We start from the raw sequence: 22895 nt of genomic DNA, 5'->3' as shown, positions 1-22895 counted from the left end.
GGGAATGAGATAATACACAATGAAAAGATTGAAACAGTAGCAAAGAGACTATGACCAAAACTTAAGCAATGGGAAGACACCTGTATAAAATAAAGACATTGAAGGCTGGAGAGAAGCAAAAAAAAAAAAAACATTGGAAGACATAAAAGATTAAAACAAACAAAAACGCCCGAGACAGTGGAGTATGTTTTCTTACAAAGCAGAACGAGACGTTATGATTAATAAACTACTTCACAAGGGCATAAAATATCACATTAATGAAACGTTCTTCCTAAGAAATCAGAGACAGAGCATAACACAGGTGTCGTCTTAAAATATCTAACAAGGCCTTCCTACGCTCCAGCCCAGCTGGGGGCAGTAATGCGCCATAACGCCATTAAATAGAAGAAAAACAAGAGGCAGAGGTTTAAGCAGAGGTGAGTGTTTGCCTAATTTAAAATCATTACTAATTCATATAGTTGGCGTTGTTCGTTTCAAAACATTTATGGTCCATGATCAGTTTGAATATATGGTGTATGACAGACTATGTGTTTTGTATTAATAAACAACACGGATCTTTGATGCGAGCTTAGGTCTGAGTTAGCCATCTGTGTAGCTAGTTAGGAATAAAACCCTACGCTGCGTAAAAGACACAACCATGGGGTAGTGAGATGTCTTTACCACTCTAATGCTGATTATTTTCCTCCAAACACATCACTTCAGAAATGTTTTCTGGGTTGTTGTTTTTTTTCTTACGCCATAGCAGCTTTCCCAGGCGAACAGAACGACACGTCGTATGTTTTATCTGTTAGTAGTTAGGTTTAATGCTGTGTAACGTCCGCGACATAAGTTAGTTCCTGTTATCACTGAAGTTGTAGCAGCTACAAACAGTCGTTTCCTCACAAGCCTCTCTTTTTCCCCTTGTGTCTGAGTTAATCTGTAAAAAAATAAATAAATGCAGCTTACCATGTTAAAAAACAAAACAATCAATCCTGAAAATTTACCCATGTTGGAAAACGCTAGGTCAGTGGTTTTCAAAGTGGGGGCCGCCAGGGGGCGCGCAGGGGGCCTCAACAATTTGGTTTGAAAAATAAATAAATGTATGTTGTCTCTTTCTCACTCTAACAACCACACACGCACACAATCAATTCTTAATGTAATGTTAAGATGTAATTATTAATTAAAGAAAAGGGGGATATATATTCAGAAGTCTGTGTTTTTAATGTGTTTTAAATACATCTTGCAAAAGGGGGGCCTCGGTCAAATGTTAATGCCATTTGGGGGGGCCTTGCCCTGGAAAAGTTTGGGAACCCCTGCGCTAGGTCACATATCATGTTTATGAACCCCGGATAATCTCCAGGAGCGGTGTTTTAACACCTTTTTAAAACCTTTTGCGTGTGTGATGTTTAATTTTTTACTGCGCTCAATTTACCATTAAAAAAGAAAAAAAAAATCCACGAGTAACAATTCAACCATCCAGACCCAGACAAGAAAACAAGAATTTCTGCATATTCAGGTTTTAAGGATGGTGTAGTAATATTACCAGCTTTGTGGTCAGGAACTGCTTGCTGGCAGTGGCAGTTACAAAAACTCAACAGGATGGTGGAGTTTAACTGATTTTAAGTGTGTGTGTGTGTGTGTGTGTGTGTGTGTATATATATATATATATATATATATATATGTGTATGTATGTATGTATGTATGTATGTATGTGTGTGTGTGTGTGTGTGGAATTTGAATTAATATCTGAGAATACGAAATACCTGCACAAATCATTCCAGATTCACGACAGGCTCGTCGACTGTTTATTGGGGAGAGAGTCTACTCTTTTAGCATATTTTTGTGTGACAACATGTGTTAGCCTACACAGCTGTTAAAATGCAATGCTCCTACGCAAAATACTTAAAGGTTGGCAGGTCTGGTAATATGAACAGCGTAAACATCACTTGATATCGTCCATCAATGGACGATTAAATCATTACATTGCACAAGCTTAGTGTACACACATGTAGAGACCTGTAACACAAAGTAATGTTGTGACGTTATGACCTTGTTGAATGGCTGTTGCAGAGTACTGAAACGGAACCCTCCCTCAAAAAATGCTAAATAAATATCTCCTTACAGAAAACATTACCATAACAACAATTACACACCTTTCATTAATTAATTTATTTGAAGTGTCCATCTTCAAGTTCCTGTGAACTAGGGATGTCACGATATCAAAAAGTACATGATACCTGATACCAAAGTCGATACCACGGTGTGGTGAGAGAGAGAGAGATATTTTAGTTATCAAACACTATCTGACAATGAGTGGAGACGCAGCACTTCTAAACACACGCACGCACACACATACCTTATACTCTGAATGCAAGCATTAGTTTAAATTCACTGGTATGGTTTCAGGCCAGAAAGATTTATTAAAAGCATGAACGTGTGAATAATTATTAGTGACACGAGGCTACATTTAGCTGACAGGACACGGGCTGAATGGCGGTGCATGGTGGCCCATTCGGAGGTAGTTTATAACGTCGCACTGTGTTAGCGTCGTTAACAAATAACTGGCTATCGCAAACATTACATGGAGCATAACGTTAGCTGGTTTCACGGCAACAACGCCGGCTGCCTCAAACAAATATGATATAGGACCGTACAGGTGCTTTGCTAAATTCCAGGTGTTTCCTCGCTTTGTTTGAAATGAACGATAGCATCGGTTGCACACCGGCTTCACAGCATCAATTATATGTTTGTTGTCGTCCACCTCGAATGCAAAGTATTTCCATATTCCATACCACCTCTCCTCTCAACGAGTCGGGGCGGAGCTAAACTTCTGTAGTTTTTCCCTTGTGCTTGTAGTTCTTGTCTTCTTCACCACTTGTGGACCGACTAAAACACTTGCGCGTATTTGCTGCCCCCATCAGCTCTGGAAGAATTGCAACCCCGGTGCCTCCATCATAATCGGTTCCTATGCTAGTGCAAAAAAAACAAGTACCGCCACTTTTTAAGAATGTTGGTACCGAAGTATCAGTTCTCGTTACATCCTTACTGTGAACTGGCTGTTACTCTAGAATCAATAATGTATTAGAATGAGCACGTTTAATGAATATAAAAATGTGCTTTGTCTTGGAGCTGGAACTACTATAAGAGCTGTAGTTATGGAAAATGAATCGACGCATTCTGACCAATCAGAATCGAGCATTGAACAGCCCTTTTTTTTGTCTTCTGCAGGAGCTTTATGTTTCACAATGAATCATCTTTCAGCTGTATTTGCAATATATATATTTTATTAGTTAGGCATGATTGGCTACGACATTGGTGCGATATCAACCGTAGACTGTTTGGCTTAGCTAAAGTTAACTAGCTAAGGCTATATAGCAGTTTGATCGATAGTCGTGCTCACAAGCTCCACATTCTTGTCTGGTTGATAGCTGGTGGCGGCTAGTGTATTTATAGTCTGATTTGTTTTCTTTATAATACAAGGTGGGGGGGTCACGGTGGCTTAGTGGTTAGCACATTTGCCTCGCACCTCCATGGTCCTGTGTGCGCGGAGTTTGCATGTTCCTCCCGTGCTTCAGGGGTTTCTTTAGGGTACTTCAGTTGCTTCCCAAAGACATGCACTGTAGGCTGATTGGCATTTCCAAATTGTCAGTAGTGTGTGAATGTGTGTGAGACTGTACACTGTGATGAATTGGCACCCCGTTCAGGGTGTCCCCCACCTGACCTCCAGGCTTAGGCTCCAGGCTCCCTCTTGACCCTGTGCAGGATATGGAAAATGGATGGATGTAACACAAGTGTTCTGGAAACAGGACACACACACAAGAATCAACAGTTTCATAATTACAGCATTTCAGGTTCACACCTTATGTGTTGGCTTATTTTTATTAGGGTACTATTAATTTGTTCTTTTTGTACTCTCCAGGCATTAAAAGCACTTCCATTTGACTCCACACAGTGAGGCGAAAACAGCCACATGAACTGCAGCTACATGTCCTTATGAGGTAAGACTGTGTAGCCTGTTATTTGTTACATTTGTTGGGCTGTCTATCCGTAAGAATCATATCTATACTAGCTAATGTTATTTTAAATGTTACACCCACACACATGAAGAGTAAATGTTTTGATCACTAAGCTCCAGTCTTAAACTGATTTACTCTTGATTAACAGGATTTCCAATGACGTGTAAAAAAAAAAAAAAAAAAAAAAAAAAGAGGAAAACCTACGTGTTTTGCTTTCTTCTTTCAGTTTATATTACCATTTGCCCTAAAGGGAAACAGACTGAGATGAAGCAGAAGTACATGAAATAAAGACCTGCCTGCAAGTCAGAAAACGATGCCATTTCCATCCCCCTGCATAAGACAGAAAAGTGAAGTGGTGTTCTCGGTGCGGTGTCCTTGTCTGTAAAAACAGATAAGGTGGTTATTTGTAGCAGATCCATGGACTACCTCAGGTATTGTTTAATTGGTTCTCTGGACTCAAAAATTCAAAAGGAAATTTAAGAACACCAGGATGGGGAAGAAATCTGATCTAAGTGCCTTTGACCGTGGCTTGGTTGTTGGTGCCAGACGGGCTGGACTGAGTGTCTCTGAAACTGCTGATCTCCTGGGATTTTCACGCACAACAGTCTCCAGAGTTTACACAGAATGGCGCGAGAAAGAAAAAACATCCAGCGAGCGGCATTTCTGTGGGCGAAAACGCCTGGTTAATGAGAAGGGTCAGAGGAGAATGGCCAGACTGGTGCAAGCTGACAGGAAGGCAACAGTAACTGAAATAACCATGCGTTATAACAGTGGTGTACAGAAGAGCATCTCGGAACGCACAGCACGCCGAACCCTGAAGTTGATGGGCTATAGCGGCTCTACTCCTGTAAGCCAAGTACAGGAAATCCAAGCTACAATGGACACAGACTCACCACTGCTGGATAGCTGAAGAAAGGAAAATGCCCCCTGGTCTGACGAATCTCATTTTGCAGAAGTAACATGAATTAACATGAAACCATGGATTCATCCTGCTTTGTATAAACGTTTTGACTGGTGGTGGTGCAGTGCAGTGCAGTGGGCCAGTGGTTTTTTTGTTTTTTTTTGAGGGGGGTGGTTCAGGGACAAATTAAGCAAATGAGCTTTGTTTAAATGCCACACACTACCTATGTTTTGTTGCTAATAACGTGCATCCCTAGAATACAGCTACGGTATTATACGGTCTGCTTCCAGCGTTTTAACTCACTGCTGCAAAGCACAAAATATCTCAAGCTGTTTCAACAAACATGACATTGAGTTCAGTGGCTGACACACCCACCAGAATTTAATCCATGTTATTATTTTGCTGCATGGTTGGCTCCACTCGTCCTTTTAGAAGGAAACATCACTGCAAATCAATACAAGGTTCTACTCTCTGATCACCTTTATCCTATGAATGATGAGACATTTCTGTCCTTATGGGGCGGTCTCTGCCAGGATGACAATGTCCTCATCCACACGTTTGTATGAAATTGATGGGAGATATTGGAGCGGTGTTTTAGATAGCGCTCTCTATCAAAATACCAAATGACGGTTAAACTTTTGGAAGAACAGTGTTCATCCACCTAATACAATTCCAGAGTCTTGTAGAATCTATGACGAGGTGCATTCAAGCTGTTCGTGTAGCTAATAGTGGCCCAAGAACTTACTACTTTTTGTTGTTGTCTTTTTTTGTTTTGTTTTTTTTTCCTCCATTGAATTTGTTGTGTACTGCATATGCGCATATAGGCTCAGTGGTCACTTTATTAGGTATATCTATATTGTGTCTACATGCACTGATTGCTTTATTCCATACACTCATGATATAAGTGCACTTTTTAGGCCACATATCATCTGATTGGTGCTGATCTAATGGTGATCACTTTCCATTGACGGACAGTGTAGAGGGCCAACAAATTATACAGAACAGGTAAGCTATAGTAGGTAACTGCATACTGTATCCCATTACAAATAGATGAACCTAACAGGACGTGATTGTCAGTGTAAATGCAGTGTAGGTACAACTAATAAAGTATCCACTGATTGTATGTATGAATGCTTGTGTATATAATGTAACATGTTTATTATTTTAGGCCATGAAATAGGATAGCAGTTTTGTTATTGAAAAGTAAAATCATTTGTTGGTAGAAGCAGTAATATGATTTGTGACCTTGTACCAATGCATGAAATGGATGGAAGTGAAATAAAAGGTTTTTAACAGGTGATTGTTGAAAAAAAAATTAACCCAATCAGTATATATCCTTTTAGATAAAACTTTTCTAGATTTTAAGTTGGGTAATTTTTGACCTGATATGATTGAGGGCACCTTTTCACAGGAATAAATGGATTACTTCCATATTTTTTCATGAAATGTGTACACTAAATTCATGCTTTATGCTATTAGCTCTCGATAACATTAATGAGTAAATTAACAACAGTGATGTTGGCTAAATATAATTATGTTGTAAAAGATTCTGGTATAATTTCTTTGGTTGGTGGTTTATGTAACCTTGTAGACAGATACTCTTGTTGGTACTATAGTGGTATACTATTTTAACATACTGTTTAGTGCAGTAGTATTTGGCTTGGGACATATCATAAAAACCTAATAAGATGAGAAGCTTAAACATAACAGTTTTGCTGAATCCTATTATTAAAAATGATTCAAGTATTCAAGGCTGGGTATTCAGTTCTGGATATGTGATGCTTACATTGCATAGAGGACCCATTAATGTGTCAAATGTTCATTCGTTCATCTTCAGTAACCTATTTATCCTGGTTACGGACTCAGTGGATCAGGAACCTTTCCCAGGAACACTGGGCCTGAGATGGGAATACACCCTGGATTGGACACGGGTCCATTGCAGGGTATCATGCACACATTCATACCTAGGGGCAATTTAGTATAGCCAAATTAATCTATTGGCATGTTTCTGGGAGTTGGGGGAAAACCGGACTACCCACAGAAAAGCCACGCAGACACAGAGGGAACATGTGAAACCCCACAGAGACATTTACCCGAGTTCAGGAGAGAACCGGGGACCCTGGAGCTCTGGGGAGGCAGTTCTGACCATACCACCAATGTGTCACCCTGTGTCTAATTTTATTTACCACTCACTGAGCACTTAATTAGGAGCACTATACTATTCCTTTGCTTTCGAAACAGCCTCAATTCTTCATGGTGTGAATTCCACAAGAGGTTGGAAACATTCTTTGAGATTCTAGTCTACGTTGATATAATTGCATCATGTAGTTCCTGCAGACTCTTCAGATGCACGTTCATGCTGCAAATCCTCCGATCTACAACACTTCAAAGGTGTTCTATTGGATTCAGATCTGGTGACTGGGAAGGCCACTGCAGAACATTGAACTCATTGTCATGTTCATGAAACCAGTTTGAGAAGACTTTTGCTTTGTGACATGGTGCATTACCATGCTGGAAGTGGACATGGGTAAATTGTGACCAGGAAGACATGCACATGGGCAGTAACAATACTCAAATAGGCTGTGGCATTCAAGCAATGATTGGTGTTAATGGGCCCAAAGTGTACCAAGAAAACATTCCCCACACCATCACACCACCTCCACCGGCCTGGATTGTTGACACAAGGCAGATTGTATCAATGGATTCATGCTGTTGGCACCAAATTCTGACCCTACCACCTGTGTGTCTCAGTGAACTCAAGATTCATCAAACTAGGCTATGTTTTTCAAGTCTTCAACAGTCTAGTTTTGGTGAGTCTGTGCCCACTGCAGCCTCAGTGTTCTGTTCTTGGCTGATAGAAAGTGGAACCCGACGAAGTCCATCCGCCTCAAGGTTCAATGTGTTGTGCATTCTGAGATGCTTTTCTGCTCACCCCAATTGTACGGAGAGGTTATCTGAGTTACTGCGGCCCTTCTGTCAGCTCAAACCAGTCTGGCCATTCTCTGTTAACCTCTCTCAAAAAGGTTTCCGTCCGTAGAACTGCTGCTCACTGGATGTTTTTTCATTATTGCACCATTCTGAGAAAACTCTTGAAACTGTTGTGTGAAAGTTCTAGATCAGCAGTTATAGAAATACTCAGACCAGCCTGTCTGGCACCAACATCATGCCACGGACAAAATAATTGAGATCACATTTTCCCCCATTTTGATGGATGATGTGAACATTACCCAAAGCTGCTGGCCCGTATCTGCATGGTTTTATGCATTGCGCTACTGCTACACGATTGGCTGATTAGATAATTGCATGAATGAGCAGGTGTTCCTAATGAAGTGCTCAGTGAGTGTATATTCATAACCAACTGAAAGTTGGTGTACTGCTTTGTTGTTCTGAACTGTAAGTGAATTTCTAATGTTTAGTTAGTTATAGTTACACACATATATTTTCTAGACACCCAAAGCGATTTACATTATGTGGGGGAAATCTCCTCAACCACCACTAGTGTGTAGCATCCACCAGGATGATGCGACTGCAGCCAAAGTGTGTCAGAACGCCCACCACACAACAGCTATTGGTGGAGAGGAGAGTAATATAGCCAATTCGAGGATGGTGATTATTAGGGGGCCATGATAGATAAGGGCCAATGGGGGAATTTCACCAGGACATGGGGGTTATACCCCTACTCTTTACTGTTTTCCTGGGCTTTTTAATGACCACAAAGAGTCAGGACCTCGGTTTAACGCCTAATCCTAAAGACAGTGCTGTTTTTACAATATAGTGTCTGCGTCATTATACTGGGTCATTAGGACCCTGCTGGCCTCCTTAATACCACTTCCAGCAACAACCTTAGTTTTCCCCCAGGCAGTGTCACATCCAGGTACTGGCTAGGTTCAACCCTGCTTAGCTTCAGTAGGAAACCAGGCGAGAACTGCACATTGATATGGCTCTAATAATATTAACTGGGTTAAGCTCAAACAGTATGTCCCCCCCCCCCCCCCCCCAGTAACTACATACACAATAACTGATTATTCCTTTTTTAAAGTACAACACAAAGAATGTGCAGAATGATTATTTTGGCACTTGTCTCTATTACGGTCAGAGCTGGCACTAAGAGTTATGATTTTATTATTATTATTATTATTATTATTATTTATTAGCCTACAAAATATTTATAGTATACCGGAAACCCAGCTACACAGAAGGTCATATATGGAAAGAGTTATTCATGAACTATATTTGTTATATTCTAGCAGACTTCAATAGCAGTAGGGCTTATGAATTTATGTATTTATTAGCCCAAATATTTTCTTTAGAACTTAATGCATTATGCTTGCTATTTCGATATATATTCTCTAGAGGATTATAATGTATAAATTAGATGTGTAATTGACCTGACTTTACCCTATATCTAATAACCTAGACTGCAGTAGGACTGAATTGGAGTTTATAAATCAAGCGATTGCATAGAAGGGCTACAGACTGTATTTATTGTTCGATATATGTAATATTTGTTGAAGAACTGCCCAGCTCCATCCAATTTTGTCTACCAAATGAAATGGGCTATTTGGGAAAATAAATAAATATATATATATATGTATGTGTGTGTATATAGAGAGAGAGATAGATCGATAGATGTATAGTTAGATATATATAGATAGATAGATAGATAGGTGTGTGTGTGTGTGTATGTATGTATATATATATATATATATATATATATATATATATATATATATATATATATGTATATATATATATATATATATATATATATATATATATATATATATGAGAGATAGATATAGTTAGATATATTATGTGTGTGTGTATATATATATATATATATATATATATATATATATATATATATATATATATATATAAAATATAAATATGTGTGTGTGTGTATATAGAGATAGATAGATTATTAATATATAAATTCTAGGCCTACCTCTATGCTTTTGACGACGGATGTTACATCCCAAATAGCTTCATGCTCTCTGTATAAGCGCCCTGAATAAATGTGGACTTTAGTGCAGCTAATGAGCGCTTTGGGACTTGGCCTGACTTCCACACGGTGACGTAACCGAGGCCACGCCCATTGTCATGGCGTTTCCGGACTGGACGGTGTGTTTACTCGGGGTTGCTGCTTCAATCTGTGGGAGCTTTTGCATTTACCGCCTCCTCAGAAGTCCTGTGAGAAGCTCATGGAAAAGAGGTGTCGTTGCGGATTTGATGGCGCGCACGGAGAAGTCGCTGTTCTGGATAGCGTAAGTCCGTGTACTTGATGTATAATTCATGGAGTCATTGGTTGTTATCACAGTTTGGGTTTTTTAAAAATCCTCAATAGAAATGAAAGGGGCGAGAGGGAGAGACAGGTTGAGAGTGATGAGAGAGACATGATGGTCAGACATCACCGCACATCCATTATGTTCTGATCCAGATTTGTGCATATCGTCAGAGTAAGGGATGTTTAAGGCTTGATATTTTCACGGTATGATAACCTAGTCTTAAAATATCACGGTTTCAGATGGGGGCGAAAAACCCACACAAACTGGTATATAATATATATAATATATAGGGCGCACGGTGGCTTAGTGGTTAGCACGTGCGCCTCACACCTCCAGGGTCGGGGGTTCAATTCCCACCGTGGCCCTGTGTGTGCCGAGTTTGCACGTTCTCCCCGTGCTGCGGGGGTTTCCTCTGGGTACTCCGGTTTCCTCCCCCAGTCCAAAGGCATGCATGGTAGGCTGACTGGCATGTCCAAAGTGTCTGTAGTGTATGAATGGGTGTGTGAGTGTGTGTGTGTGTGATTGTGCCCTGCGATGGATTGGCACTCTGTCCAGGGTGTACCCCGCCTTGTGCCCGATGCTCCCTGGGATAGGCTCCAGGTTCCCCGTGATCCTGCGGTATAGAAGATGGATGGATGATAATATGATATAATAATAGAATATAAATATTTATTTATACGCACACACACACACACACAACCCCAATTCCAAAAAAGTTGGGATGCTGTGTAAAATGTAAATAAAAACATAATACAATCATTTGCAAATCTCATAAACCCATATGTTATTCACAATAGAACATAGGAACTGAGGAAACAAAATAAGGTGATTTTGAATTTGATGGCTGCAGCACGTCTCAAAAAAGTTGGGACAGGGGCAACAAAAGGCTGGAAAAGTAAGTGTTACTAAAAAGAAACAGCTGGAGGAATATTTTTGCAAACGAATTAGGTTAATTAGTAACAGGTCAGTAACGTGATTGGGTATATATAAAAAAAAGAGTATTTTAAGCCAGGTTCACGCTGTACGATTTTGGCCACGATGTCATCGTCTGAGACAAATTTTGAGAATCCTAAAAGATTCCATAATCCTAGGCCAAAATCTGTAGTAATTGATCTCAAGCTTCACATGTTCCCCGACAGCCGATGAATGACAGAGTGGCATTACACTTTTAAACATTTCATCATGGATATGTAACAGATCAGCATCCTCAGACTCAACATCAATCATCTCTCCCGACAGAAGGGGAGCTATGGGGTGGTTTTTGGGATTGAATCCCCCACGAAATATCATCCAGTTCCAAATTGTTACATGTTGTGGATAATTTACATAACGCTTACAACAAAGCTCATTTTATATATATATATACAGTTTTTGTATATCATTATAGCACTGCACAAAAAAAAAAGTTTTTCAGTGTCATATATGTTCCGAGTAGCATTTGTACTATAATGATGTTCGTAAAAGGTCAGTAGAGTGATCACATTTTTACGATTCTATATTTAACTGCTCCAAACCTCAATTGAGCGAATGCCCTTAGTTTGTGTATTCACCTTTTATTAGCTTTGAGGAAAAAGGACTAACTAATCAAAATCATGCATTTTCCCGATTCTTATTGAAAGCCAGCTCGCTACACTCTGAGCTCAGGGATATTGAGGTAACGGTCTATGAAGTAGCACAGGTTTACTACAGGAGGAGACAATGAACCATAGATGTCATTTTCTCCTATTAATAGCATCTTATTTTAATCACATTCAGTTGAACCGTCTTAAATGTATTTTAGGGCAACGTTATTAATAAAGCAAGGTGATGATGATTGATCATGGCTTAAATGAACAAATCAAATTTGTGCCCTCATTGCGCTTACTACTATGTGGTTTCTACCCAGAGTACATGAATGTGTCACACTTAGTATATTAGTACAGATCACGTGATATTACTTTGTATATTCCCTCATCTCCCTGAAATGGATTCCTGGCTACACGTGCCCCATGAATTACCGGTTACTGTTGTCCCTAGGATCCGTAACATCTTTTTGAAGTATCAGTAGCTAGTCTTACTATGTTGCAAAACCTACTGTTGGGCATAGGAAATGCATTTATTAAATTCAGTCTGACGATACAGGGATAAAAACTTATCCCCACCGGTGAATAAAATGGAGTCCAAAGGGGTAGGGAGTTGTGAAATCCAGTCTACATTTTTGGGGATGAAGACCACTGGAGTAAGGAGACTGAGTAACACAATGAACAGATAGACAGTAATATTTTCTCCCCAGTTTGGTCTTGCCACATCGCACTCACTAGATGTCGCTCCCCTATCACACGACAACTACCAACCAGGGAGGGTGGGGCTAGCATGTGCTTCCTCCTAGAGACGTGAAGCCAACCTCTGAATCCTTTCGAACTGCTGCGTAACACACTCTGAGGAAAGTGCTGTCTGCCTTATTCTGAGTAGTACTGTAATTCTGACTTTGATACCAATACCCCAGTTAGCAATGTTTTTTTTTTTTTGTTTGTTTTTTTTTACACTAAAGATTATGAAAAATAGTTGTTTGCCATACATCAAACTGCATTTAAACCAAAATACAAAATGCACTTTGGTTTATATGATGAATAGGAGCTAACACATGCCACTAAATGTCACATGTCTAACATGTCACCGGTATACGCTGTGATCATATGTTGATGGCAGTTAAATTTTTTTCCTCACAACGTTTTAAGGTTGTTAAACATCATGAAGTCAAGAAAGAGAGTTTCTGACAATGTATTAAAGTCATAAGGGTTTGTTTTTGTCCAGGTACTCTCTATACACACGGACCAAACTCGGCTACATGTTTCACAAACGCCAGATGAGAAAAGCAAGGGAGAAGTACCCGACTGGCCACTCTAGAACTGAGCCCACAACAATAAACGGTGAGGAGTAATGTCTGTGGTGGTCTGTAGTTTCCCAGGCTACAATCCCAATTCTGAAAAAGATGGGACAGTATGGAAAATACACACAAAAAAACAAACAAACAAACAAAGAGTGATTTGAAATTCAGTTCACCCTGTACTATATTGAAAACACATTCTTAACACATTATTTGATGTTAATACTTTGTGAATTGAATTTACTTTTGAAAATATACACTCATTTCAAATCTGATGACTGCAACACACTCCAAAAAAGTTGGGACAGTCGACTGTTTACCACTGTGTAACATCACCTTTTCTTTTAATAACACTTATTAAGCGTTTGGGCGCTGAAGATACCAGTCGGTTAAGTTTAGTTGTAAAGTTGTAAAGCCTTAACGTACATCTGTGGATGCAGCGGCGAATGGTTTTGACTAACAAAGGTTTACCAAAGTATTCCCAAGCGCATGTCAGGATATCCATTACAGACTCATGACGGTTTTCAATACAGTGACGTCTGAGGGACCGGAGATCACGCGCTTTCAGAAGTGGTTTTCGGCCTCGCCCTTTTACGCACCGAGATTTGACCGGATTTCTTGAATCTTTTTAATTATATTGTGCACTGTACAGGGTGAAATACCCGAAATCCTTCCGATTTGTCTTTGGGGGATAATGTTCTCAAAGTATTGGATTATTCTCTGACGCATCTGTTGACAGATCGGCGAGCCTCGACCCATCCTTGCTCTTGAAGGACTAGGCCTTTTTTGGAGGCTCCTTATATTCTATGATTAGACGATTGCCTCACCTGTTTCACATCACCTTCTTATTTCAACTCGTCACGTCGCCATTAGTCCTCAATTGCCCCGTCAACTTTGGCAACTTTTTTGGAACATGTTGCATGCATCAATTTAAAAATAAACATTTATCTTCAAAAAAAGCTATGCAGTTGATTAGGTAAAACATCAAATACCTTGTCTTTATAAAAAAAATTTTGTTTGTTTAAAGACAAGTCAAAGTACATTTACAAATCACTCCTCTTTGTTTTTATTAGCATTTTCCATACTGTCCCAACTTTTTTGGAATTAAGGTTGTATATACAGTGCATCCGGAAAGTATTCACAGCGCTTCCCTTTTTCCACATTTTGTTATGTTACAGCCTTATTCCAAAATGGATTAAATCCATTATTTTCCTCAAAATTCTACAAACAATACCCCATAATGACAACATGAAAGAAGTTTGTTTGAAATCTTTGCAAATTTATTAAAAATAAAAAAACAAAAAAGAGCGCTTATGGTCGTTGTCCTGTTGGAAGATAAACCTTCGCCCCAGTCTGAGGTCCAGAGCGCTCTGGAGCAGGTTTTCATCAAGGATGTCTCTGTATATTGCTGCATTCATCTTTCCCTCGATCCTGACTAGTCTCCCAGTTCCTGCCGCTGTAAAACATCCCCACAGCATGATGCCGCCACCACCATGCTTCACTGTAGGGATGGTATTGTCCAGGTGATGACTGGTGCCTGGTTTCCTCCAGACCATTCAGGACAAAGAGTTCAATCTTTGTTTCATCATGGTCTGAGAGTCCTTCAGGTGCCTTTTGGCAAACACCAGGCGGGCTATCATGTGCCTTTTACTGAGGAGTGGCTTCCGTCTGGCCACTCTACCATACAGGCCTGATTGGTGGAGTGCTGCAGGCCTGGTTGTTCTACTGGAAGGTTCTCCTCTCTCCACAGAGACACGCTGGAGCTCTGTCAGAGTGACCATCGGGTTTTTTGTCACCTCCCTGACTAAGGCCCTTCTCCCCCGATCGCTCAGTCTGGCTGGGCGGCCAGCTCTAGGAAGAGTCCTGGTGGTTCCAAACTTCTTCCATTTACTGATGATGGTGGCCACTGTGCTCACTGGGACCTTCAATGCTGCAGAAATGTTTCTGTACCCTTCCCCAGATCTGTGCCTCGATACAATCCTGTCTCTGAGGTCTACAGACAATTCTTTGGACTTCATGGCTTGGTTTGTGCTCTGACATGCATTGTTAACTGTGGGACCTTATATAGACAGGTGTGTGCCTTTCCAAATCATGTCCAATCAACTGAATTTACCACAGGTGGACTCCGATCGAGTTGTAGAAACATCTCAAGGATGATCAGTGGAAACAGGACGCACCTGAGCTCAATTTTGAGTGTCATGGCAAAGGCTGTGAATACTTATGTACAAGTGCTTTTTTTTTTTTTTTTTTTTTTAATAAATTTGCAAAGATTTCAAACAAACTTCTTTCACGTTGTCATTATGGGATATTGTTTGTAGAATTTTGAGGAAAATAATGAGTTTAATCCATTTTGGAATAAGGCTGTAACATAACAAAATGTGGGAAAAGTGAAGCGCTGTGAATACTTTCCGGATGCACGGTATATAGTAGAAATTGTCAAATATTCACAATGTAAAGGGTTTGTCATGCTTTTTAATTGTTTGTAGTTAAATTTAATGTCATGGAACATCCAAAAGACGAGTCATTTCCTGTTATTACTTGCATTTTAGCAGCAATAAACTGCGCTCCCTCAACCGCCTCTTTTTTTAATCGCTCTTTAAGTTAATAAGACGAAAAGCACGTTCTTATTTGTCATTATACTTGTGTTATCGTAGGAGTCAAGATCATTCCATTACCCATCTTGTCTGACAACTACAGCTATGTGATCATTGACACAGCATCGGATGTTGCCGTGGTGGTGGACCCCGCTGATCCTCGCTCTGTCCAGGTAAGGGATAGGGTCAGGTGTGTGCACTCTGTGTGTCCTCTGAAACTGTCGGAGGACACATTTTGGGTGTGAAAAAAACATCCCTGCTTTCTCACAAATGTTTTCCAAGGCATTTCAGTTTATATATCCATTTAATTTTGGTATACCTTTGTGTGTGGAATTCCATAGCACTGGGGTGTGAGTTTGTTTCCTCTCGCTGTACTGTAAGCATGATTAAGTGTAATTTTTGGAGATTTTTGGTACACAAATAAGACCTTGTGTTTTGCAGCATATGCACACAAATGATCCTGTGTCTGATTTCATGATTTGCTCATTTACATCCACACAGAGTTGTCTGGAAGAGGAAGGGGTGACTTTAGAAGCCATTCTTTGCACACACAAACACTGGTGAGTAAAGAAAGGAGCTGCTGGCCTTGTACCCAGTTTTTTTTTGCGCTTGTTTTTGAGTCGTCTTCTAATCTAAGACATGATAAGGCAAGTCAAGGTCTAGGAAATAAATCCACATCTGGCCTTGATATGCTTGTAGGACAGTAATGTGGAATGTAAACCATGGATCTCTCTCACAAGCTTACGTTTCGTGTGTGCACGATTACCTTATGTAAACATGTGGTACTTACGTGTGCGCACATGTTTCTTTGTCAGGGACCACAGTGGAGGAAACAGAACTCTAAAAAGGCACCACAGCTCGTGTAGGGTGTATGGAAATGCTATGGATAACATCCCTGCTCTTACAAAGTAAGTGCATTTCACCAGTGGATTCTGACATTCATCCTCATACTTGTGCTTTAAAGATTCCCGCATTATCTCAGCATTTTTCTGACAGACATTGCTGTGCTTAGTAGTGGTACTCTTTTTCTGAATATAACTCTAAGCACTCTGTCCTGGTTGTTTAGCCCTCTGACGGACAAGGATGTCATAAATATCGGGACACGGCTGCAGTTTAGAGCTTTCTACACCCCTGGCCATACTGTGGGTCACATGATCTACCTCCTGGATGGCAGAACTTTCGGGGGTCCCAGCAGCGTCTTCTCAGGAGACCTGCTTTTCCTCTCAGGATGTGGTAAGTCTGAGGATTCAGACACCTAAAATAACTGCATACCATAATAGTCTTCTCCTAAGGCAAAAGGCTGCATTTAGTTGTTTTGTGAAAAATGGTTCTTTTAAATGTTGTTTTCATGCCATGTCAGGTCCAACAACTGATTATAAAGCTACTACTTGTTTTGGTTGGACATCAAGCAACATACAGTGCATCCGGAAAGTATTCACAGCGCTTCACTTTTTCCACATTTTGTTATGTTACAGCCTTATTCCAAAATGGATTAAATCCACTATTTTTCTCAAAATTCTACAAACAATACCCCATAATGACAACGTGAAAGAAGTTTGTTTGAAATCTTTGCAAATTTATTAAAAATAAAAAAAACAAAAAAAGCACTTGTACATAAGTATTCACAGCCTTTGCCATGACACTCAAAATTGAGTTCAGGTGCGTCCTGTTTCCACTGATCATCCTTGAGATGTTTCTACAACTCGACTGGAGTCCACCTGTGGTAAATTCAGTTGATTGGACATGATTTGGAAAGGCACACACCTGTCTATATAAGGTCCCACAGTTAACAATGCATGTCAGAGCACAAACCAAGCCATGAAGTCCAAGGAACTGTCTGTAGACCTCAGAGACAGGATTGTATCGAGGCACAGATCTGGGGAAGGGTACAGAAACATTTCTGCAGCATTGAAGGTCCCAGTAAGCACAGTGGCCTCCATCATCTGTAAATGGAAGAAGTTTGGAACCACCAGGACTCTTCCTAGAGCTGGCCGCCCGGCCAAACTGAGCGATCGGGGGAGAAGGGCCTTAATCCTGACTAGTCTCCCAGTTCAGCGGCAGGAACTGGGAGACTAGTCAGGATTGAGGGAAAGATGAATGCAGCAATGTACAGAGGCATCCTTGATGAAAACCTGCTCCAGAGCGCTCTGGACCTCAGACTGGGGTGAAGGTTCATCTTCCTACAGGACAACGACCCTAAGCACACAGCCAAGATATCAAAGGAGTGGCTACAGGACAACTCTGTGAATGTCTTTGAGTGGCCCAGCCAGAGCCCAGCCTTGAACCCGATTGAACATCTCTGGAGAGATCAGAAAATGGCTGTGCACCGACGATCCCCATCCAACCTGATGGAGCTTGAGAGGTCCTGCAAAGAAGAATGCGAGAAACTGCCCTAAAATAGGTGTGCCAAGCTTGTAGCATCATACTCAAAAAGACTGGAGGCTGTAATTAGTGCCAAAGGTGCTTCAACAAAGTATTGAGTAAAGGCTGTGAATACTTACATACGTGTGCTTTTTGTGTTTTTTATTTTTAATAAATTTGCAAAGATTTCAAACAAACTTCTTTCACGTTGTCATTATGGGGTATTGTTTGTAGAATTTTGAGGAAGATAATGAATGTAATCCGTGCTGGAATAAAGCTGTAACATAACAAAATGTGGAAAAGGGAAGCGCTGTGAATACTTTCCGGATGCACTGTAGTCATTTCGTTATGTTTTGCTCTCTGTACTTAAGAATAGCTGAAGTTTTTCTGCTATAGTATTCATGGAATTGTATTAATGGCTCCAAATGTTACAATTCATCTCTGTCTGTACCAGAAAAGTTCCAATTGGACATCCATTTTTGATGTCATTATTTTTTGAGTGTTCATACAGTCTCAGTGGCCATGTAGAGGTGGCTGCAAGTAGCAAGTTAGTTAATAAGAACTCGTATCAAAGCTCTTATCTTTGGATACACACAATGGGCCTCATTTATCAACCTCTTTAGTAAAGATACATGTAAATTGTTTATGTAGGCCAAACCATGTCAAAACTTCCTGTCAGATTTACAGAAGTTTTGCTAATTTTCTTTGTACTCAGATGTGTATTTTGATAAAATATCAATCAGCCATAAATTACCAAATTTGACCAAATCTTATTTCGTGACCGCCACAAAACTCCACAAAAGGCAAAGTGCACAGAGCTGAAAATTTACGAATAAAATGGCGAATAAATGGAAAAACAGCACGTCCTAAAGGTGACGTGGGCTAAATATTCCAGTAATGCCACCATAAACACACACACCTTGACACCATTTCTGTTGTACTGATTGATTGGCTATTCTAATTTCTCTTAGGTTGTGGGTTTGTTTTGTTCATTCAAGTCAATGATTTACAAAATGTACACTAAATTACTGAGTGCGATTCAAATAAATAAACTATTTAAACTTGTCAACATAAGCTGTATATAAAATTGCAGCAGCTCACTCCAATGATACAATTTGAAGCCTGTCAATTCGAGGTTGACATTAATGAGTCTCTTATATGTTCATTTATACAAACCCGGGAGCTCTAGTAGTATTTGAACGTATTTCTGAACAAACTGGATTTGTATAAATGCAACATTTCTTGTGTAATCGCTCATATGAATGACTATACAAATGAATATATTCATTTGTATCCAGCTTGAGAAATGAAGCCCAATCTGTATCCATTAGTTACATGTTAATTTGTAGATTTTTGTAACTACAGTCTATTAAATGTAGCATTGTAGTTAGCTGTTAATATACATGTTACACTTATGTAGTTCATGTTAGAATTTGTGATTACTAGTAGATTTTAATACATATTTAGAGTTCAAGAAAATGCCTTGTAGAAGTGGCAGAGTCTTTTGTTGAAGCTTGCCCCATACCATGAGGGTCATTAAAACATTCTTTGCCTTTTTAGGGCGAATGTTTGAAGGCACTGCTTCAACAATGTTATCATCACTGGACACTGTTGGCTCACTGAACGGTGATACTCTACTCTGGCCTGGTAAGGCTCTAATGTGATGTGTCTAACTCATCATTTTTATAGCTTTCCTGTTGATCTGTCTTTCAGTGATGATAGCAATAGCTCATGTAGTGTCCAGATTATACCTGAGCCCTGATATAGCTATAAAGGGACGAGAAAGGAGTGTCCGTGATGGAATTTATGTTGCAAAGCTGAATTCTGTAACCTCTACTTTTTTTTTTTTTTTTTTTTTTTTTTTTTTTTTTTCAGGTCATGAATATGCTGAAGATAATTTGCTCTTTGCTGCAGAGGTGGAGCCTGGTAATGTGGTGCGTGAACAGAAGTTACAGTGGGTCTTGCAACAACGAGGTCAACGACTGTGCACAGTGAGGGAGTCTTCTGCAGTTCAATTAGCTTTACTCCCATTGCCTCTATCTTTCTGCTATGGATAAATGTGATTCATGATTTAGATATACGATACTGTATATATCTGGTTAGTTTCAGGCAGGAAGATATGATCTTAATGGAACATAACCTACAGTGAACCTATATGTCCATGTCCCCTGTGTTCTCATTTAAAAAAATAATTATCCTTCTCTCATGCTAGAGCCCATCTACTCTGGAGGAAGAGAAGCAGTACAATCCATTTTTGAGGAGCCACGCTCTGGATCTTCACCAAGCTCTGGGCCTGCAGCAGAACCAAGATGAGGACTGGACCTCGTATAGGGCTCGGGTTTTAGAGGAGCTACGCAGACGAAAGGACATTTACAAGGGGCGATAGGTGCCACAATAGGTGCCACAATAGGTGCTTAGATTAGGAGGAAGAAACCAATATAAATCCATTCCAATTGGCCCTGTTGTATTCCTCATTCAGAATGCCTGGTATTGCTCCAGAAGGAGATCACACAAATTGAAATGCAGGCTTTGAAGTGAAATGTAAAGGCTGGATTTTGCACACTGATACTAAGCTTTATATTGGCATTATTGAGATGCATTTGGTTGAACACTGAGGCTAACATGACTGTGTGGGAGTTTTTTTCTGACTTTGTAGAGTGATTTCTATTCTAACCTAGATTTGTTTCTATATTTAAAATATAGAAAATGTAAACATTACTAGCTCTGCACAGAACAGTACTCTGTTTGTTTTGATTAAAGCTTCCATATGAACTGATTAATATAACTAGTAGGCACTTTGTGTTATGTATTATGTACATTATATCTACCTTATACACTTATTCACAGGCCATTTCATTAGGTATACCTAGAGTGTAGAGGCACTTTGTGTATATACACTTATTTACTGTAGCCCATTTGTTATGCACAATTGGTTGGGCACCCATCCAAGCAACCAAAGAGTCTATTTATGACCAGGTATTATTTGGGCTGTGGACCATTTTCTACACAGCAGTTACATGCCCAACTGACACACAATCTAAGGCTAGTAATAAATGTAATTAAATGATGTAAATGTATTCTAAAGAGATGTTTATATAACATTGAAGGAAGGAGTCTCCAGTGTCAGCATGTTCTAGCAGTAAAATTTTCACCATGAGAAAGTCTTCAGGATGGAAGACTGTTATGGTCTTATGGTCTTCCATTTCCATTGATGGAGAGATGACCGCTTTTTATAACCCCGTTTTGATTATAACAGCCTCACTCTTCTGGAAAGGCTTTCTACATGACTTTGGATTGTGTCTGTGGGAATTTGTGCTGATTCAGTCTAAAAGGGCATTTATGCGGTCAGGCACTAATATTGAACGAGAAGTCCTGGCTTGCAATCGACTTCCAATTCATTCCAAAGGTTTTCAGTGGGGTTGAGGTCAACGCTCGCTGCAGGCTACTGGAGTTCCTCCACACCAAATTCATCAAACCATGTGTTTATGGACCTCACTTTGTGCACAGGGGTACAGTCATGATGGGACAGGAAAGGACCTTCAGCAAACTATTGCCACAAGTTTGGAAACATACAGTTGTCTAAAATGGCTTTGTATGCTGTAGCATTAACATCACCCTTCCCAGGAACTAATGGGCCCAAACCCTGAAAATCAGCCCTAGAATATTATCCCTTCTCCACAAAACTTTACTCTTGGTACTATCCATTCCAGTAGATACCATTGTCATGGCATCTGCCAAACCCAGATTCGTCCATCAGACTACCAGATAGTGAAAGGTGATTCGAGCACGTATCCACTGCTCCAGTGTCCAGTGGTGGTGTGATGTACACCACTCCAACTTATGCTTGGCATTGCACATAGAGATCTTAGGCTTGTGTGCACTTGCTTGGCTATGGAAACCCATTTCATGAAGCATTTAGCACAGTTCTTGTGTTGATATTGCTGTTGTGCTGCTGATCCAACAGAGGCTAGGCCATTTTCACATGGTACGCGGTTCAGAATTCTTCAGCCGTGCTCTTTGAGTTTGCATGCTCTACCACTTCATGGCTGAGCAGCTGCTGTTCTTAGATATTTCCATTTCACCATAATAGCACGTACAGTTGAGCAGAATCGATCTAGCAAGGCAGACATTTTATAAACTGACTTGTGACAGAGGTCGCATCCTAAGACAGTGCCACGTTTAAAGTCAGTGAGCTCTTCAGTATGACCCATAGTACTGTCAGTGTTTGTCTATGGAGATTGCATGGCTATGTGTTTGATTTTATGCACCTGTCAGCAGTGAGTGTGGCTGAAACACCAAAACTCAGTCATTAGGAGCACCTACAATGTGCACCTATTGGGTAGGTCTTGATTATTAAAAATGCTATTGTTCTGTGCAAAGCTAACCGTAAACACCGATGTAGTGATTTGAATAATGAGCCTGTGTAATAATGGTACTGGTACTAAATGTACTCCACTTTTTTCCCCCCGTCTGTGAACATTAAACCGAACAACTCAAATTTTGTTATCTCTTAAAAAGTGTATGGTTATATTGTATACACAAACAGCAATAACTCTGGTATAGGATTCTGGAAGTGTGCTTGTGGTAGCATTTCTGTAACAAACAACATACACCGTGTACCAGTTTAAGGCTTTCCGTAGTAAATACAATCATTTCATAATATTATAACCTAGTAAGTAATTAATTAATTAATTAATTCATTCATTCATTCATTATGGCCTACAGTCCGTCTCGCTGTTTTGAACTGTAGGATTCTCATCTGCGCAACTACAAACAGATCTACGGTAATGTGCGCAACTACAAACAGATCTACGGTAATGTGCGCAACTACAAACAGATCTACGGTAATGTGCGCAACTACAAACAGATTTACGGTAATGTGCGCAACTA

General features: G+C 40.0%; 1 protein-coding gene across 4 annotated transcripts; it reads left to right on the top strand.

Moving 5' to 3' along the window:
- The first annotated feature begins 370 nt into the window (after positions 1-370).
- Positions 371-22763, top strand: pnkd (PNKD metallo-beta-lactamase domain containing). 4 transcript variants are annotated; one of them, XM_053637996.1, is made up of 11 exons: positions 371-416; positions 3899-3977; positions 4222-4426; positions 12978-13093; positions 15705-15817; positions 16146-16204; positions 16460-16552; positions 16711-16877; positions 19566-19652; positions 19881-19996; positions 20218-22763. In XM_053637996.1, exons 3-11 carry the CDS (start codon positions 4413-4415, stop codon positions 20389-20391), a joined length of 939 nt encoding a protein of 312 aa, XP_053493971.1. In that variant the 5' UTR covers positions 371-416; positions 3899-3977; positions 4222-4412; the 3' UTR covers positions 20392-22763. The 4 variants fall into 4 exon arrangements, with proteins under 4 accessions (XP_053493971.1, XP_053493972.1, XP_053493973.1 ...); XM_053637997.1 differs by lacking the exon at positions 371-416 and having other exon boundaries at positions 2315-3977; XM_053637998.1 differs by lacking the exon at positions 371-416 and having other exon boundaries at positions 2315-4426.
- Positions 22764-22895: the final 132 nt, after the last annotated feature.

The sequence above is a fragment of the Ictalurus furcatus genome, chromosome 12 (assembly GCF_023375685.1).
Source record: "Ictalurus furcatus strain D&B chromosome 12, Billie_1.0, whole genome shotgun sequence".
In the NCBI taxonomy this organism is placed as follows: Eukaryota; Metazoa; Chordata; class Actinopteri; order Siluriformes; family Ictaluridae; genus Ictalurus; species Ictalurus furcatus.
This window is presented reverse-complemented; position numbering and strand designations above follow the sequence as displayed.

Bases quoted from the DNA above. Each gene is read 5' to 3' on its own strand.
- pnkd (XM_053637995.1), top strand. From the start codon at position 10,000: ATGGCGTTTCCGGACTGGACGGTGTGTTTACTCGGGGTTGCTGCTTCA. The intron at 13,094-15,704 runs GTGAGGAGTAAT...GTGTTATCGTAG, and splicing joins TGAGCCCACAACAATAAACG to GAGTCAAGATCATTCCATTA. The intron at 19,653-19,880 runs GTAAGGCTCTAA...TTTTTTTTTCAG, and splicing joins TGATACTCTACTCTGGCCTG to GTCATGAATATGCTGAAGAT.